Genomic DNA, 16483 nt, shown 5'->3' with positions numbered 1-16483 from the left:
CTGGCTCCAGCCGAGACAAACCAGTAATCCTCCGATCCGGACTGTGACAGCTCCAGCTCTTCGTAGTGCTCCTCTGGCTGCTCTCTGTTGGCACATGAAAATAATTTAGTATTTTGTGCCTTTATAAATTTCCACATCATCACTGTCGCCAGGCTGTCAAACAAACTGCCGTTAGCTTCAGTCAGCGGCTAACTTATTAACTGGTTACACTGAGCTGTTAGCCTGTTAGCTCAGCTGTCAAACTGCCCTTTGTCTTTAAAGCAAGTTAGCTCACAGGCTTTGATTTGTTTATTTTTTTGGGTTAGCTGACCCCGGCTTTTCCTCTTTTAATTTTTTATTCGCTTGACAAAAGCTAAGCACACCAAGATAGGCGGCTTGGGAACCAAGATGTCGAACCGAGTGGTGTGCAGAGAAGCGAGTCACGCCGGGAGCTGGTACTCTGCCTCGGGTAAAAACACAGCTCTGTACGGGTTAGCATGCTGTATGCTAACATGCTAATATGTTTTCGTCATGTTTGTGTGTTTTGTTAGTTGTGCTGGCTTTGTTTCGGATATAACCCTTCATGACTAAAACTGTCAGATTGCCATAGTAGACTGTAACGGTTAACGCTCGGGTAATCCAGCTGATGAGAAGTCTACTAGCTAAGATTTAGCATCAACAGACTCCCTCATCTGTGTTATCCCATTTGCTGCATGTTTGTTTAAGCTTATTCAGCACTTCTCTCCTAGGAGGATCAATGGAAATGACTCAAAACAATCTATCCCTCAGCATATTTTAACAGGCAGCCATAAGTATCAACTTAACAACAGCCAACCCGGCTAGAATTGCTAAACTTCTTGGCCTACATACTCACTATATGATTAGACATCTCAAATCAGTGTGATTAAAAAAAACTGTTTTAGCTTTAGTTGCTGTTGTCTTGTTTTCTGACGCTACCTTCTTCATGTTTAGAGCAGAAATCCTCCCTGCCTTTAGACAAAGGACTGGGTAGGGCAGGGCAGAAAACTGAAGCTTCATGTTGCTCCCCTTCCCCCATTTCAGCAGCTCTCTGCTGGTTTGTTTTTATTCAACCTGCCTGTTTATCCTTTGTAAGCTGTCCTCCTCTGCATCGCTCCAGACAACCCTTTTATGGGACTTAAACATCAGTAAAACATTACCCATAAGAAAGGGCTAACAATGCAAAAGTCTCCGCATTGAGGAACGTGTATAAACATAGGATTTTCTTTGAATTGAGCTGTGTTAACCAGCCCTTGATGTTTTTATACATTTTTTGAAAACTTGCACCATTTCTTGGTTGATTTAAAACACTTGATTTTAGGTGGTTCACTATAGGGTGAAACCATAGCCTTGATTATTTTGGTACACATTAAAATCATGGTTATACACCAAATTCAAATGATTAAGGGCCTGTATTTACAGCTGCTGTTTTATTTTTTACTGACAGGGTCAGTAAAGGTCAGTTCCAGCTAATGTTATACTGATGCTATGTTATGAAAGAGGGCTTCTGCTGTCCTCGGTAGTATCTGTGATGTTTTTTAAAAGCTCTTTGTGTGATTTCCCCATATTCCCTCACTATGTTTTTGAGAAATTATTGCAAGGAAAATACAAAAACGTTTTAAAGGAATCCTTTCCCCACATTTGCAGCAGCTGCAGCATCTTTACCCTAATTTCTGCAGCTTTGTGAAATGTTGTATTTATCAGTGCTTTCAAGATTGATTTAGGTGCACGATTAGTGCTCTCATTTTTAAATTACAATTAATCGCATGCTTTTATTGGGCGGCACGGTGACGCAGGGGTTAGTGCTGTTGCCTCATAGCAAGAAGGTCGCTGGTTCGTTCCTGATCAGGGCCAGGGAGTTTGCATGTTCTCCTTGTGCATGCGTGGGTTCTCTCTGGCTTCCTCCCACCACCAAAAACATGCTCATTAGGTTAATTGGTGACTCTAAATTGCCCGTAGGTGTGAATGTGAGCATGCCTGGTTGTCCGTCTCTATATGTCAGCCCTGTGATTGACTAGTGACCAGTCCAGGGTGTACCCCACCTCTTGCCCGGTGACAGCTGGGATAGGCTCCAGCCCCCCCGCGACCCGGAATGGAATAAACGGTATCGAAGATGGATGGATGGATTAATTGCATGCTTTATTGTACCTTCCAACACACTTTGGCTAAGCCACTGCAGCATCTCCCTCCCCTGCCTCATTTTACTTTAAAAAACTCACAAACAGCTTGGGGGACAAATCAAAAGTCATCTGCACCTAGTGTTATGTAATATTTACCTTTTTCCTGTCTCCTTATTTCCTATTAAATCCATTACAAGTTCTTTATTCCGTGGTTACCCTGCTGTAGTCAGCAGGGTAACCTCCTGATCTATCCAGCATCCCAGCCGTTAGAGGGCGGAACTTTCCTCCAAGTAGGGGAGGGCCAACCAAACCTTTGGGGCGGGTGCTAAGGGCCCCTGGTGAGGTCACTAGATGTAAAATCTGAGAATGGCTTGTTTCAGCACACATTTTCTGAAAGGTGGAGAAAGAGAGGGGGAGGGGGAATGGATTTTTCTGGTACTTGAGGGGATCGTGGACAGGCCAGGGACACATATTTGTGTTAGAAAAGCTAACCCCTTTAAGATGGTAAAAAAATTCAAATCCAAAATGACACAGTTTGAATGCAAAATAGTGGAATTTTTAAATGATGCGATTTATCGTGATTAACGACAGAAATCCTGAGATTAATTGTGACTGAAAATGTTTATCTTTCGGCAGCCCTTTTATTTATGTTAGATTAAAATTATCTTTAGTTTCAGTTACACTTTAATAATTTTAACCTTTGCAGTTTGAGTTAAAGATAAGTCTGTCCATTTCAGTCTTTACTCAAAGTCACGTTCTCTTTGCACCAATACAATCAGCCATATTTTAAAATTAATAATATATGTAAAATACTAATATTAATGTTCTATCAACACTTAAATGAATTTCAAATACACTGCTGAAAAATACTGACATACCCTACACACATTGATGGAAATTAACACTGTGGTTTCTCCTCTGCCATTGCTATTGACAAAGCTGGTATCATAAACCACACCCCTTTTTGACTGGGATTGGCCAGTTAGGTAGAAGTTGCAGTGATAAATGGAACTGTTATCAACACAGAGGGCTGTGAGCGCGTTGGCAAACAGATGACACAGAGGGCCTTTTTGCACTTGGATGCTGAGGCTGAATTGCTGGACTGCATTAGTTTTGCATTGAAAATAAGCAGAACAATGGCAGTGGACACAAAATAAACTTGCCGTGCTGCTTCAATGGACGCCACAGCAGAGGTTAACTAGAAGAAGTACCTTTTATCAGACTTTTTAGAGCTAAAAATAGCCTAACCTATTTGTTAACCATCAGCTGTCTTTCTTTCATCGTTTTTATTTTCTTATTTTTCAAACTAACCTCAGCTTTTTTGTTTATCCCTCTGCTCCTCACTTAAATTTTGGTGGGAGGGGTAGAATGCACACAGCGCTGTAACAGGAGATGGTGTGTTCTTTATTTACCTCATGACAAAACCAGCGCTGCCTGGCATGTACAGATCATTTAACCAAAGTTGAAATTAATGCCTGATTAACTGCCCAGTTCTAGTCGACCAAATGTTTTCTAGCCTTTCTGAATCAGTTATATGACAAGACATGAAGGGGCCAAAGAGACCAGGAACTAAAGTAGATGCATACATTTCAAAATCACCCAATTTGAAAGCAGTATAACCAACTAAAATGCTGTTCTGTTCCATTTTTAATCAGAAAATTAACGTAAGTATATTTTACCACATGCTAATATAAGTAAGTTTGTATTCTTGATTGATTTTGCTATTACATCAGTAGCTTTGTTGAAAGGTAAAGCAAAAATCAGTGCAGAAATTTAGCCATTACTTGTTAAAGTATTTAAGTTTAAAATTGAGGCTTTTTTAAATCTGGGTAAAAAGAAATATCAGGTGGATATTTCGACGGTTAAAGGGTGAGCCTTTTTAGCGTCAGGGTGTGGCTTTAAGAATTACTTAGAGCTGAGGAACAAGAACTAGAAATGAGCTGTCTTTTAGAGACTTTTCAAACCAGTGTTTTTTAAACGCCACAATCTCAAATTCAGATTTCAAATTCAGATGACAGCCCTCGTCAAATATTGATGCCACATTTTACATTTATTTTGTGCAAGCTGTTTGTCTCCCTCTCCCTCTGTTTGTTGTGCTCTGCCCTTTTGTTAGTTTTTTGAGTTTTCAGCCTGCGATATCATTCCTTGTTTTGCAGGGAGGTATTAAAACAGCAGCTTGGCAGCTCTCCTTAAATCCATTGTTCTGAAATCTAACAAATTAGTAACATTTTTAATTCTTCTTTTCCAGGATCCCAGCTGAACGCACAACTAGAAGGCTGGCTGTCCAAAGCAGAGTCATCCATCAGACCTGCCAGAGCCATCATAGCACCGTAAGAAGACGTTGACAAGCAGGAGAAGAAAGTAAACCTGTCAGAAATGATCTTTAGCTCATCTTAATTTGACATATGTTTGTTTGCAGGCATGCCGGCTACACTTACTGTGGTGCTTGTGCAGCACATGCCTACAAGCAGGTTGATCCCTCTGTTACGTAAGTCTCTCAGTTTTCTGTTTCTGATCATCTCTGAAGAAAATGCTCAGTACAGTTGTTTCTTATCTGACTTTTCCCCCTCAGATGTTAGCTCAGATAGTAGATGATAGAGCTGCTGATATGAACAGAGTGGGTGTGATAAAGTGCTGTTGTCCTTCAGTCGTAGGGTGTTCATCCTGGGACCTTCACACCATGTGCCCCTCTCCCGCTGTGCCCTGTCACCTGCAGACATCTATAGAACACCTCTCTATGACCTGAGAATCGACCAGAAGGGTATTTCCACTGCTTTCACACACCACTTTCTTTTAGGGCTAGACGATATATTGGAAAAAATGAACCCTGAGATATTTCTTTCTGTCTGTGCCTTATATTTCAATGAAAAATTCAGTGCCTTTAAAGTATATACATTTACTTTCAGTCATTTTTATTTTCTATTATTTGAGTCATAGAAGATGGAAAGGAAGATAGAGAACAAAAGGAACAACACATTTCCTTATGTAAAATTTACAAATGCACTTTTAGCTTGCATATGTGTGGTTTCTCCTTTTTGATCCAGGAATCAACCAGAGTTTACGCTGAGCAGCCAAAGAAAGCTCTGCTTTGTATGAATCTGAAATTGTGCTTTATTTAAATCAACTAACAACAGCAGAATAACTCATAATAGGAAAAACATATGTTTCAAAAATTTAAGAATCTTAGCTGCTGATAGTAGGAATTCACTCATTTTAATTTCTAATCCACCTCAAGGGTGATGTTGGGGCTCAAATAGCTACAAACAGTGACAAAAACACTCCCTCTCTCAGGCACATACACAGCATCACCTGCAAACACAACAAACAGCTAAACAGTAACAAATATTCAGTCAGCTTATGATCGGAATTCCTGCTCTTTTTAATGATCTTAGGTTTCACCTGCTGTGCTGAAGTTCAGACGTAGCCTAGTTTGAATAAAAGCTCTTACTCATGATGGGGTTTGCGCTCTGTTTACATTTAAGTTGTTGCACCAGCTGAGATAGTTCCAATTTCGGCTTAAGTTATAACTTCGGTTCTACACCTACCTACTACTTCAGGTGTGTTCAAACTTTTTCCACGGAGGGCCACATACACAAAATTCTAAGGATGGTGGGGCCACTTTCATATACCTCACCCTATGATACTGAAGTCAATAAATCCAGTCTAATTTAGCTAAAAATGTGCTTAGTGCTTAAATGACTAGTTAATAGCTGACAAGACAAATAGCCAGTTATTTCAAGGATTTCAAGGAGGCCAGTCAGATTTCATGAAAGCCCTGGTTGGCCCTGGTTATCACCGGTTCTACCTTGGTCAGAATAGGAATGACACTCGAGAATTTACAGTGTTGTCTCAGTTCAAGTCACGAAAAAGCCCATCTGTCAAAATGTTTGTTTACAGAATTAGCACAGTAGCGCTGCCTGGTGCTGCAGCTAAAATACACACTAATCCAAATGAATTCATTCTGTCTTCACAGATAAAATATAGACAATCAAGCTTCATGTTCTAATGTAGGCCATTTTCATTTATTTTTATGATGTGCTGCGGGCCAATTAAAAATGGGCCAAGGGCCGCATTTGGCCCCCGGGCCATAGTTTGGACACCGCTGTCCTACTTGGTGCAAAGTCCTCTGTAAAAGCTGGTTGTCATGGTGATAGTGTCACCGTGGAATAGCTTGGAGGATAACTGGGAGCTGAGGATTTTACTGGCAATTTGTTCCCCATGATCAATTACAGTTGTGTTTTCCATGAATGGAGATTATTTCTGCTGACCATTTTTAAATGATCTTATGTTATTGATGATTTCACAACTCAAAGTCGGTGTTGTAGTTTGATACTGGCTCTAGGTTTAGGCTGCAGGCTTTGGTACTCGTCTAGACAAAATGCTGTGCCATCTTATCTATACATTTTTGGTGCTGTTTGAGGATCAAAAGCAGTCAGCATAAGTCATTTTTAACCTGTTAGAGACAATTAGACATGAAAGGCAGCACTGAAACACTGTGTTAAATGCTTTTCATTGATTGGTTAAATTAGGCAAAAATGTCATATCTGCAACAATGTTTCAGTTAGTTTAAGCCAGGGGTGTCAAACTCGAGGCCCGCGGGCCATATCTGGCCTGTAGTACAGTTACACCCGGCCCGCAAGATCATATCCTATTCTTATTATAACTGGCCCAAAAATATAAGGTCTGCAGATTTCGTCCAGTATAAAAAAAATTGTAAATGTAACATTAATGATATCAAATATCCTTAAGTCATATAAATATGAAAAAAAAAAGTAAAAACAATTCGACAAAAAAATGTGGGAAAAGAAATTAATTTGTGATTTCATTTCATATTTTCAATTTTGCATTGCACAATTTAGACTTCAATTGTTTATTTGGGCTTTTATCTCATGTTTTGACCATTTTCAATTTATTATTTTGACTTTTTGTCTCATATTTTAACCTTTTCAATTTATAATTTTGACTTTTTTTCTCATTTTTTGACCTTTTCAATTTTTTATTTGACTTTTTATCTAATATTTTGATCTTTTTAATTTATTATTTCAACTGTTATCTCATATTTTGACATTTTATGTGCACCATTTTAACTTGTAAGTCATATTTATGCATTTAAAACATGACTGTGACTTTCTTTTTTATAATTTTGCCTTTTAAAAGCATTATTTTAACATTTAATTTTGTGTTTTGACCTTTCGAACTAATAAGTTGGACTTTTATTTCAGATGTTATGCCTTTTAACTTATCATTTTGAGTTTTTAAATCTCAAAATCATCTATCATCAGTGCTAATTTTTTCCCCATAATTTATTACTGGCGAAAATGAGGTTGGGTAGGTTAAATGTGGACCCTGTTAGGCCCTCAGCTTAGACCTTAATTCAGAATCCGGCCCCTGTTGTGATTGAGTTTGACACCCCTGATTTAAGCTGTTCTAACTGAGATGAACTTTACATCTTTGTAGTGCAACCAAACAACTGACACAACCTAGTTAGTTTCAACACAGTTTAGTGTGAACTTTATATCATAACTTACACACAGCTACTGAAACATGCTACTGGATTTTTTTTAGTTCAGCGCAGCAATAAGAGCTGATTCTTCAGCCCCCAAAAACTTTATATCTGGATTTTTTTTTTTTAATTCTTTATTTTTCAGTTCTGAAAGGCAGACATCAAGATACATCATATACATGAAAAAGTAACCGAGTTTCCTCTGCAATTCAGTCTTTTCTTTTTCTTATTTAAGTATACGGAACTAAGTGTAACATGGGAGAGGTAAAGTGTAACAAGATGAACCAAAATTCACCATAAATACTCTCGAGAGGCGGAAAAGTAAAACAAAACCACAACAACACTGTAGTTAGCTAAGATTACATAGAACCACAACTTCCTTAGGTGGTCACCTCCACAAAACCTGTCTGAATGGGTTTGACATATTTAACCCAGTTGGCCCATAGTTTAACAAAAACATCTTTTGCAGACGTAAAATAAAAAGTAATTCCCTTCATAGCAAAAATATCATTTAAAATATGAATCCACTCCTGTATTGTGGAGGGTTCAGGAAGCAGCCACTGCCTAGTATATATATGGATTTTATTTTAAAAAAGCATGATTTAGCAATGTTTTGACCACCGACTGATACTAATATACGTGCATTTGTATTGATTGAATGTTTCATTTTAAACTGAACCAAATGTGGATTACCGAGAACATGACAAAAGTGACAGAACAGTCAAGAAGAAATAGGCATGACTGTTTGACGTGCCTCTAGGGAAAGAACGTCAAACAGGTCTTCCTGCTGTTGTATGGTGATTTAAGATGCTGTCTGACAGTTTACAGAGTAAAAAAATAAGGTCCAAAAGTTGGGGACTCTGGTTCTGCTCTTACTGCTGTAAATCATCTGACTGGTTGGGAGCAGCTGGTCGGGCCGTGGTTAGGCGTCGAATTCCCCTGACAAGATCAGGCAGAAAGTTTGTAGTTTTTTAAAAAATGTTTGTTTGCATAATAAAATCTGTTTGTTTTTTTTTGCCAGTTATTCAGTTTAAAGATAAACTTGTTAAATGTACTGTTTCTCTTCTTGTTGATTATTTGGACAACAGAAATCATGAAAGACTGGAAAACATATAGAACAACAAGACTTTTAGTTGCGTATGGTAGTAAGGGAAGATATTCAGAAGCTCTGTGCTTGTTTTCGATATTGCCAATGTAAAGTACAAGGAATTGAAGTACTGGAGTATTAGTGACCTGCACTCTGGGTTTTACATGCTGCTGATGCTGATAATTGACAGATTTGCTTGTAGATAAATCATGAAAATGAAAACACTGGTGGTTGTGGTTGCATAAAACGACAATCCAGATCAGTTGCAGTGGTACACCATATATCGATCGGCTCTATTTTCTTCCTTTATGTGATTCTCAAGTAAAATTAAAAGTTGATATAGACCTGTGAAGGGTTTTTTAAGAGTATAACGCTAAAATGTGGTGCATATTTCCTGCCAAAACTAATGAGGCTGACACATTTCTTTCTTTTTAGATCTTTAAAAAAGAGGAAAAATAAGCCAAATTGTGTGATCTACCTTGTCCTTGTCTGCACAACAACAACAACCCAATCATGCAAACCTTTTGGCAGTTTTGGGAAATGATGCACATTAAATTATCCTCCAGGGAGCAGAAAGTTCCCCCGATTCTGAGTAGAAAGACTGTCAGTGACAAGGTTTCAGTTAGCTAAACTCTTAATCAGGATTTTAATGAGTGTGCAGCTCCGAAAGGACTTAATTAGGAGACAAAGTCACGGTAACATGCACAAATTAAAGTGAAAGTCTCCTCTTTTTTACAGTGTACGCTGACCTCTGGAAAACCGGGTTGTTTGAGCGGATGAGCATCCAGACAGATGAAGATGAGCACAGTATTGAAATGCACTTGCCTTACACTGCTAAAGCCATGGAGAGGTAAAGAGCATCCTATTTTATCTCCTTTCTTTGTATATATATATAAGCATGACAATTTTAGAGTAGGATTGAAGGTTATTTTCATCTGTAGTCCCTTCACTGGTGAAAAACGGTCTTTTATGAATCCTAAAGTCCACTTTGAAAGGGTCTCTTGTTGCTCATTTAAACACAGTGTTCATCACAGAGCTCTAACAAAGTTGAGAGCATTTCTATGCTGAACATTTTGAATGCAATGTTTTTTAATGCCTGATACAGAAGTGCACAATGTATTTCTAACCCTTGTTAAGCCTGACCATAATCCCATTTTTATGTGCAAAATTGAATTATTCAGGATTTCTAAACCGATTTCTAAGAACCAGATTTGGTTCTGCTTGTGTGTGCCTGTAAGTCGAGGACTGGAATAAGGAAATTTATGTGTTTGAGTATATTTCAGAGGACTGTGTGCAAATAAATAACGGTTACTGTTTGTACGAAAATAGTCACGTTTAAGAAACTATGTTTGAGTTCCTTTGGTGCAGCTCTGTCTGTATGCATGTGTATAGCTGAAGGCTGGAGACCTCGACTCTTACGCTACTCTTTGAGGTGAAACTGACCAAACCTCTCCTAAAACGCTTGTAATTCACAGATCAATGAAAATGCATAATTCTGGTATTAAATATATTTACTGCCATTTAATCCCTTTACAGATTTTCAGTGAGGTGAAAGCAGCAGTAAGCATGCCAAGGAGATTCGCTAAGACAGCCTTTCTTCTCTCTCTCATGATGTCTGCAGTTATCATGCTGATGAAAGACAAAAAGCTTAATATTGTAACTCTCTCCAATAGCCTTGTGTTGTCCTGTCCATTCTTACTCATTTAAAAGCACCCTAAAATTGAAGAAATAGTCGTCTAACACACATTTCTTGTTAGTTTTCTAAAACACATACACGCAAAAATTTACATACACAGGATTTAAGAGCCTGTGGATTAAAGATTTAGGATTTTAGGAGACTATGGTGGGGGGGGGGGGGGGGGGGGGAACTCCGTACGGGGGTCCAGGGCAAGGTTATTGTAGTTTTTGATTTTTCGTTAGTTTTTATTTTTATTTCGTTTTCACTTTCTGCGTTCAAATTCAGTTTAGTTTGGTAGTTTTGACTGCTGGTTTGTCGGTTTAGTTTAGTTTTTATTTTGCAAAAAATGCTTCGTTTTAGTTACGTTTTTATTAGTTATAGTGTTAGTTTTAGTTTTTTTCAGATACATGTCAAGGCTGAGTGGACATCATATATTTTAAAAAACGCATTAAAACAGGCTACTCTTCACTTATTATTTATTTATGTAATGATGATGTTTGACTATAACTCAAGACATAAAACTATCACTGTGTGAAGTCTTAACCAATCAGATCAGACAATTTTGCACCCTCCAGGCTTGGATGTAGGTGCCAATCAGTCTGGTTGTGTCAAGGACTAAAACTAAGGCTATTTTGTCTCTATTTTTGTTTTATTTTAGTTAGTTTTGGAAGCACGCTGTACATAATAACCTTGTTATCATTTTTCAATGTTGTCTAATTTCTCCTGATACCTTTAAATTAGGAACACAACATGGACATTTGTATGAAAACATGTTGATCATAAAACACAAACACTTTCAGTACCAAATATTTTTATTTCCTTCTGTCCTCAGATCAATCTAAAGCACCATGTGCACTTTTTCCTGCATTCCTTTCTAATCTATTTCATAAAATCTTGGTCTCTTCTCTCATTTTAAATTATTTCTTCTAGATTATATTTACACTTAAAAGATATTTCTGGCATATACTAACCCTTCATATTTAACATAGGGGCCTATTAATGTGGCATTGTTGTACATTATGAGAGTAAATGAGGTTGAATCTGTGGCATGTGATGCTATAGTGATACATTTATATTATTTTTGATTTATTGTAATCTTGTGTTGGATAAATGGAGAGGTTAGACTTGGACTTAAGTTTTATTTCAGTGTGATGAGCAGCTTTATAAATAAACCAAGGGAGTACACACATAGGGCAGGAGTGTCAAACTAAATCACAGCATTGGTTGGATTCTGAACTTGGGTCTAACCTGAGGGCCTAACAGGGTCCATATTGAACCATAAATGTCAACCTTATTTTCACCAGAAATGAATTATGGGGGTAAAAACTTGGCACTGATGATAAATGATTTTGCGGTTAAAAGGTGGACATGATAAGTTCAAAACTCAAACCTGAGATAAAAAGTCAAACTTATAAGTTTAAAAGATAAAAACATGGTATTTAAAGTCAAAATAATGATTTTGAAAGGCAAAATATGAGATAAAATATTGAAAGCATGAATTTTAAAAGTCAAAAACTGAGATAAAATTCAAAATCATAATTTTTAACAGTCAAAATATGAGGTAAATATTGAAATCATGAGTTTCAAATGTCAAAATATGAAATAAATTAAAAATCATGCATTTTTCAGGCAAAAAATGGGATTAAAGTTAAAGTTATAGGTCGAAAAAGTCAAAAACTGAGATAAAAGTCAAAATCATGATTTTTAAAGGTAAAAAAAACTGAGATAAAATTAAAAATCCTGCATTTTTAAGGTAAAAAAATTAGATAAAAGTTAAAGTTAGGAGTTGAAAAAAGTCAAAACGTGTAAAAAAACAGCAAAAATCATGACATTAAAAGGTCTAAATAGGATTTAAAATTTGAAATTGTTAATGTAAAAGGTAAAAATATAAGATAAAAAGTCAAAGTTATGAGCTGTAAAGGTTAAAATATGAAACAAAACATCAAAACCATAACTTTAGTCATAACTGTAAGATGCAAAATTGAAAATACAGAGAAAACACTAAATTCTTCCCATATTTCTGACTTTTTATCAAATTGTCTTTACTGTTTGCTTGTTCTAATTTTTATTTCAACAAGGATATTATAAATCATCAAGGTTAAGTTTACATTTTTATACTGAAGGAAATCTGCAGACCTCATACTGGTGGGCCAGTTCTATTAAAAATATCATATGATCTGGTGGGCCGGGTATAACTGCACCACGGGTCGGATTTGGCCCCCGGGCCTTGAGTTTGACACCCGTGACATAGGGAACAGAGAGCAGCTATCCTGCTTGAGCCACGTTGAGTCTGGACAGCTTACACTTTCGTTATAATAAAATCAGCATATTAAAGGAAATAAAATGAAAGATAATTCCTTACAAAACAAAGTGAAGACCTTGTATTTAAAGTATCAGAGGATGAAAGTACAGATATTTTTTTTAAATGTAGCTTAAATTAAAACGTTGTTAGTAAAATAAATGGTTAAAGCCTGGTATCCAGAAAACTGTACCTGTAACAAAGTATTTATCCTTCATTGCTAATGTCATTTCCATTTTAAACCTACTATAAACCAGAATAACACTTGTGCAGGGACACGTGGAAAGGCTGATATGCATAATTGATACAGCCTTCTGTTAGCTTGGCAGGACTCAAAAGCGTTTTCTTGGTTCAGAAATCAGGATCAGGTAGTTTAAAGAGCACAGAGAACATTTTGTTCCATACTTACTCATGCAGGAGCAACTGAAAGCTGTGGTAAAGAAAAAATAGAGACGTACTGGATGAGTCGCATATGGATTTAAAGGAAGAGATGTAGATATATTTGCATGTTGCTTTTTCTAATTAAAAAAACTCTGACGTTTCAGCCACAAAGACGAGTTTAGCATCGTCCCCGTGCTTGTGGGAGCCCTGAGTGAGTCCAGGGAACAGGAGTATGGGAAACTGCTCAGCAAGTATTTGGCAGACCCCTCCAACCTTTTCATTATCTCATCTGACTTCTGCCACTGGGGTAGGTTCCCGCTAATCCAAAAGTGCCTCTCTAACTCTTATGTTGAGTTTATGAGAAGGTTCTGAATGCAAATGATGATTGTAACTCAGCAGTGATGTCTTCTTCTCTTTTGAAGGTCAGCGGTTCCGCTACACGTATTACGATGAGTCTCAAGGGGAGATCTACAGGTCTATCGAGCATCTGGATAGAATGGTAACCGCTCAAACACACATGTATATCCAAATCTACAATCAACTCAGGGGGGAAATATGTAGGGTTATGAAAAGTATGCTAATATCACTGGCTAGATGCACAGATGTTTTGGGATTACATAGACATCAGTGGGACAATGAGCCACACCTACAAGCATAAAATTAAAATTTCAACAGTGTAGTGCAGGGTACAGGCAGATATACAGTGTTTGTTTATTTTAAGAGTGTACAGACCTCTAAATCACATCTTAAAGGATGGCTAAGGCAACACAAAAGTCATGGGTACACTAGTGTGTTGCTTGTAACTCATTGTTCCAAGCCATGATAAGAACTATGAAAAGTTAACCCAAAAACATAGTTAGTTGTCTTATTCTACAGTTGGAGGGCCAGTGATGATAAGCCAGCTTTTTTGGCTGTTATTTTCATGATGATCCTGACTCACTGAATCAGTGTCTTTGCATACACGGGGCGGTCAAGGTGAACTTTATTTTCCCCAAGGGGTATTTCGTTAGACTGCCAGTAGAAAATAAAGGTCCTTGCACACCAGATGTGTTCTTCTTGTAAATAATTGGTACAAAATATTGTTTTTTTCTAGTATGTAACAAGTCAGTTAAATTTTCCACACCAGCAACGTAATTTTGCTGAGCAAAATTCCAGCATATATTTATTTTCTGTCCATTTTTTGGAGTTTTGCTCCTGACAAAACACTTTCTTGTCCATGGCATGGATGGAAGAGATAAGCTTTTCCACCGCACAATTACTCATCTATGCCCCCGAGCATGGGTGTGCAACATGCATGTGACATATAATCAGTACAAGTGTTCCCCCTTAATAATCATTCTAAATATTGGCAGAATATTAGAGATTTGTATCTGACCAAAATGGCCCTATAAAAGTAAGTAAAGTTATTGCCTTGTTATCTGTGTTTCTCCATTGTGCTGACTCATCTTGAAGCATTGTGAGTGTGGGCTAAGTTAGGACTGGCATGGCCCAGTTCTGCACCAGAACTGGGCCTGGTGTGGGGTGCCCTAAGCCTTTATCAACATAACTAGCTGGTCCAAACTTGAGCGACTCCTAACTATTGGCTATTCAAAAAGGGAAGTCTACTCTTAAAGGTAGAGAGCAGGGATGTATGATATCGGTATTGGTATCTGCAGATGGAGTATAAAGTTGATTATTAACATATGTGGATATGATAATTTTTGCCCATATCTAAGGACATATTGGCATAAATTTCAAAAGAATAAACATATGGACCGTAATAACTGCTGCCTTCCTTGAAAGCCTGCTTGGTTTTAATGTAGAGTTTTTGCAAACTGAAATTGGGCTTTCAAGTGTTTTCCCCTGAGGCTTCTGTCCAGCCACTCTGCCATAAAGCCCAGGTCAGTGTGGAGCTGCAGTGATGGTTTTCCTTCTGGACCTTTGACCCATCTCCACACAGGATCTCTGGAGCTCAGTCAGAGTGACCATCAATATCTTTGTCCCTCGATCGCTCAGTCTGGCTGAGCCACCAGCTCTGAAGAGTTCTGGTTGTGCCAAACTTCTTCGATGTGAGAATTGTAGAGGCCACTGTTCTCTTCGGAACCTTCAGAACAGCAGAAATGTTTCTGTAGCCTTCCACAGATCTGTGCCTGTCAACAATCCTGTCTCTTAGCTCTGCAGCTCTGCAGCTCATTTAATCTTATGACTTGGTTTTTGCCTTCTGTAGAGAGGTGTATGCCTTTCCAAATCATGTCCAATCAGGTTAATTTAGCACAGGTAGACTCCAATCAAGGTGTAGAAACATCTCAGCAAAGATCCAGAGAAATGGGAGGAGCCTGAACTACATTTACAGAGTTGTTGTAAAGGGTCTGAGTACTTAAGCCAATGTGATAATTCTTTTTTTTCCTGTTTACTGACTATCTATCTCTGCTTTTGAAGGGAATGGGCATTATAGAACAGCTGGATCCAATGTCTTTCACCAACTACTTGAAGAAGTACCGCAACACCATCTGTGGGCGTCATCCCATTGGAGTGCTGCTAAATGTGAGTAAAAGGAATGTGGAAATGGTTTTTTGCTTGCTTTGCTGGCTAGTGAATGCACATGACACACACTGCTGTTTTTGACAGTTTCGAGTGGTGTGGCAGCTCTGCACATGCTTACATGCTTTATTCTGATCAATGTGTTATAATCAGATGGTTTTATTTACCTTCAGTGCAAACGGCGACTGTGAAATCCCGACTAGAAAGATATAAATCAGGCTGAACACATGTTAAATTCTGTGTTTTTATGTTTCAGGCTGTGGCCGAGCTGAGGAAGTCTGGATTAGAAATGAACTTCTCTTTCCTGAACTACGCCCAGTCGAGCGAGTGTAGGAACTGGCAGGACAGCTCTGTGAGTTACGCTGCTGGGGCGCTCATCGTTTATTGAGGTCGACCGTCGCAGGGGGCAAAGCAATGCCGCTGCCCTGCCCTTACTATCTATCGCCATAACCCGACCCGACACCCCGCCCTCCTTCTCTCTCTCTCTCTCTCCTAGCCCAAGCCCCCCGTTACGCCCACTCTTTGCAGGAAGGACCTAGACACTCGAAGCCAATACCGTCTTCTTTCTCTGTCTCTCTCTCTCTCAGCTCTGCTCCGCCTTTCTCCACCCTCCTCTCAGTTTGAAGTGTGTCTCAGAGCGTGAAGTTTGAAGTGAAGTTTTGAGATTATATAGAAGATAAAGTTTAGAAGAAGAGCTCTTATTAGTGTGGATTAAGCATAAAGAGGGGGGGCTCTTTTCGTGAGGACTGACAACGTCCCCCGAGTTTGTTTTTAATGGCAAAACGATGGATTTCAGCTGTTATGATGCAATCTTTACATCTGGACTCTTGGCGATCTGTGCTCATGTAATTTGCCTCAGAAAAGTAATGAAAATAAAACTGCAGATCTTAAAGGAGAA

At 38.3% G+C, this 16483-nt stretch overlaps 1 protein-coding gene across 1 annotated transcript; it reads left to right on the top strand.

The window, feature by feature from the left end:
• Nucleotides 1–16483, top strand: memo1 (mediator of cell motility 1). Its single transcript, XM_041789996.1, has 9 exons — nt 1–448; nt 4366–4447; nt 4537–4605; nt 4766–4878; nt 9446–9557; nt 13230–13372; nt 13488–13564; nt 15484–15588; nt 15842–16483. Exons 1-9 carry the CDS (start codon nt 388–390, stop codon nt 15971–15973), a joined length of 894 nt encoding a protein of 297 aa, XP_041645930.1. The 5' UTR covers nt 1–387; the 3' UTR covers nt 15974–16483.

The sequence above is a fragment of the Cheilinus undulatus genome, linkage group 6, assembly GCF_018320785.1.
Source record: "Cheilinus undulatus linkage group 6, ASM1832078v1, whole genome shotgun sequence".
Lineage (NCBI taxonomy): Eukaryota > Metazoa > Chordata > Actinopteri > Labriformes > Labridae > Cheilinus > Cheilinus undulatus.
This window is presented reverse-complemented; position numbering and strand designations above follow the sequence as displayed.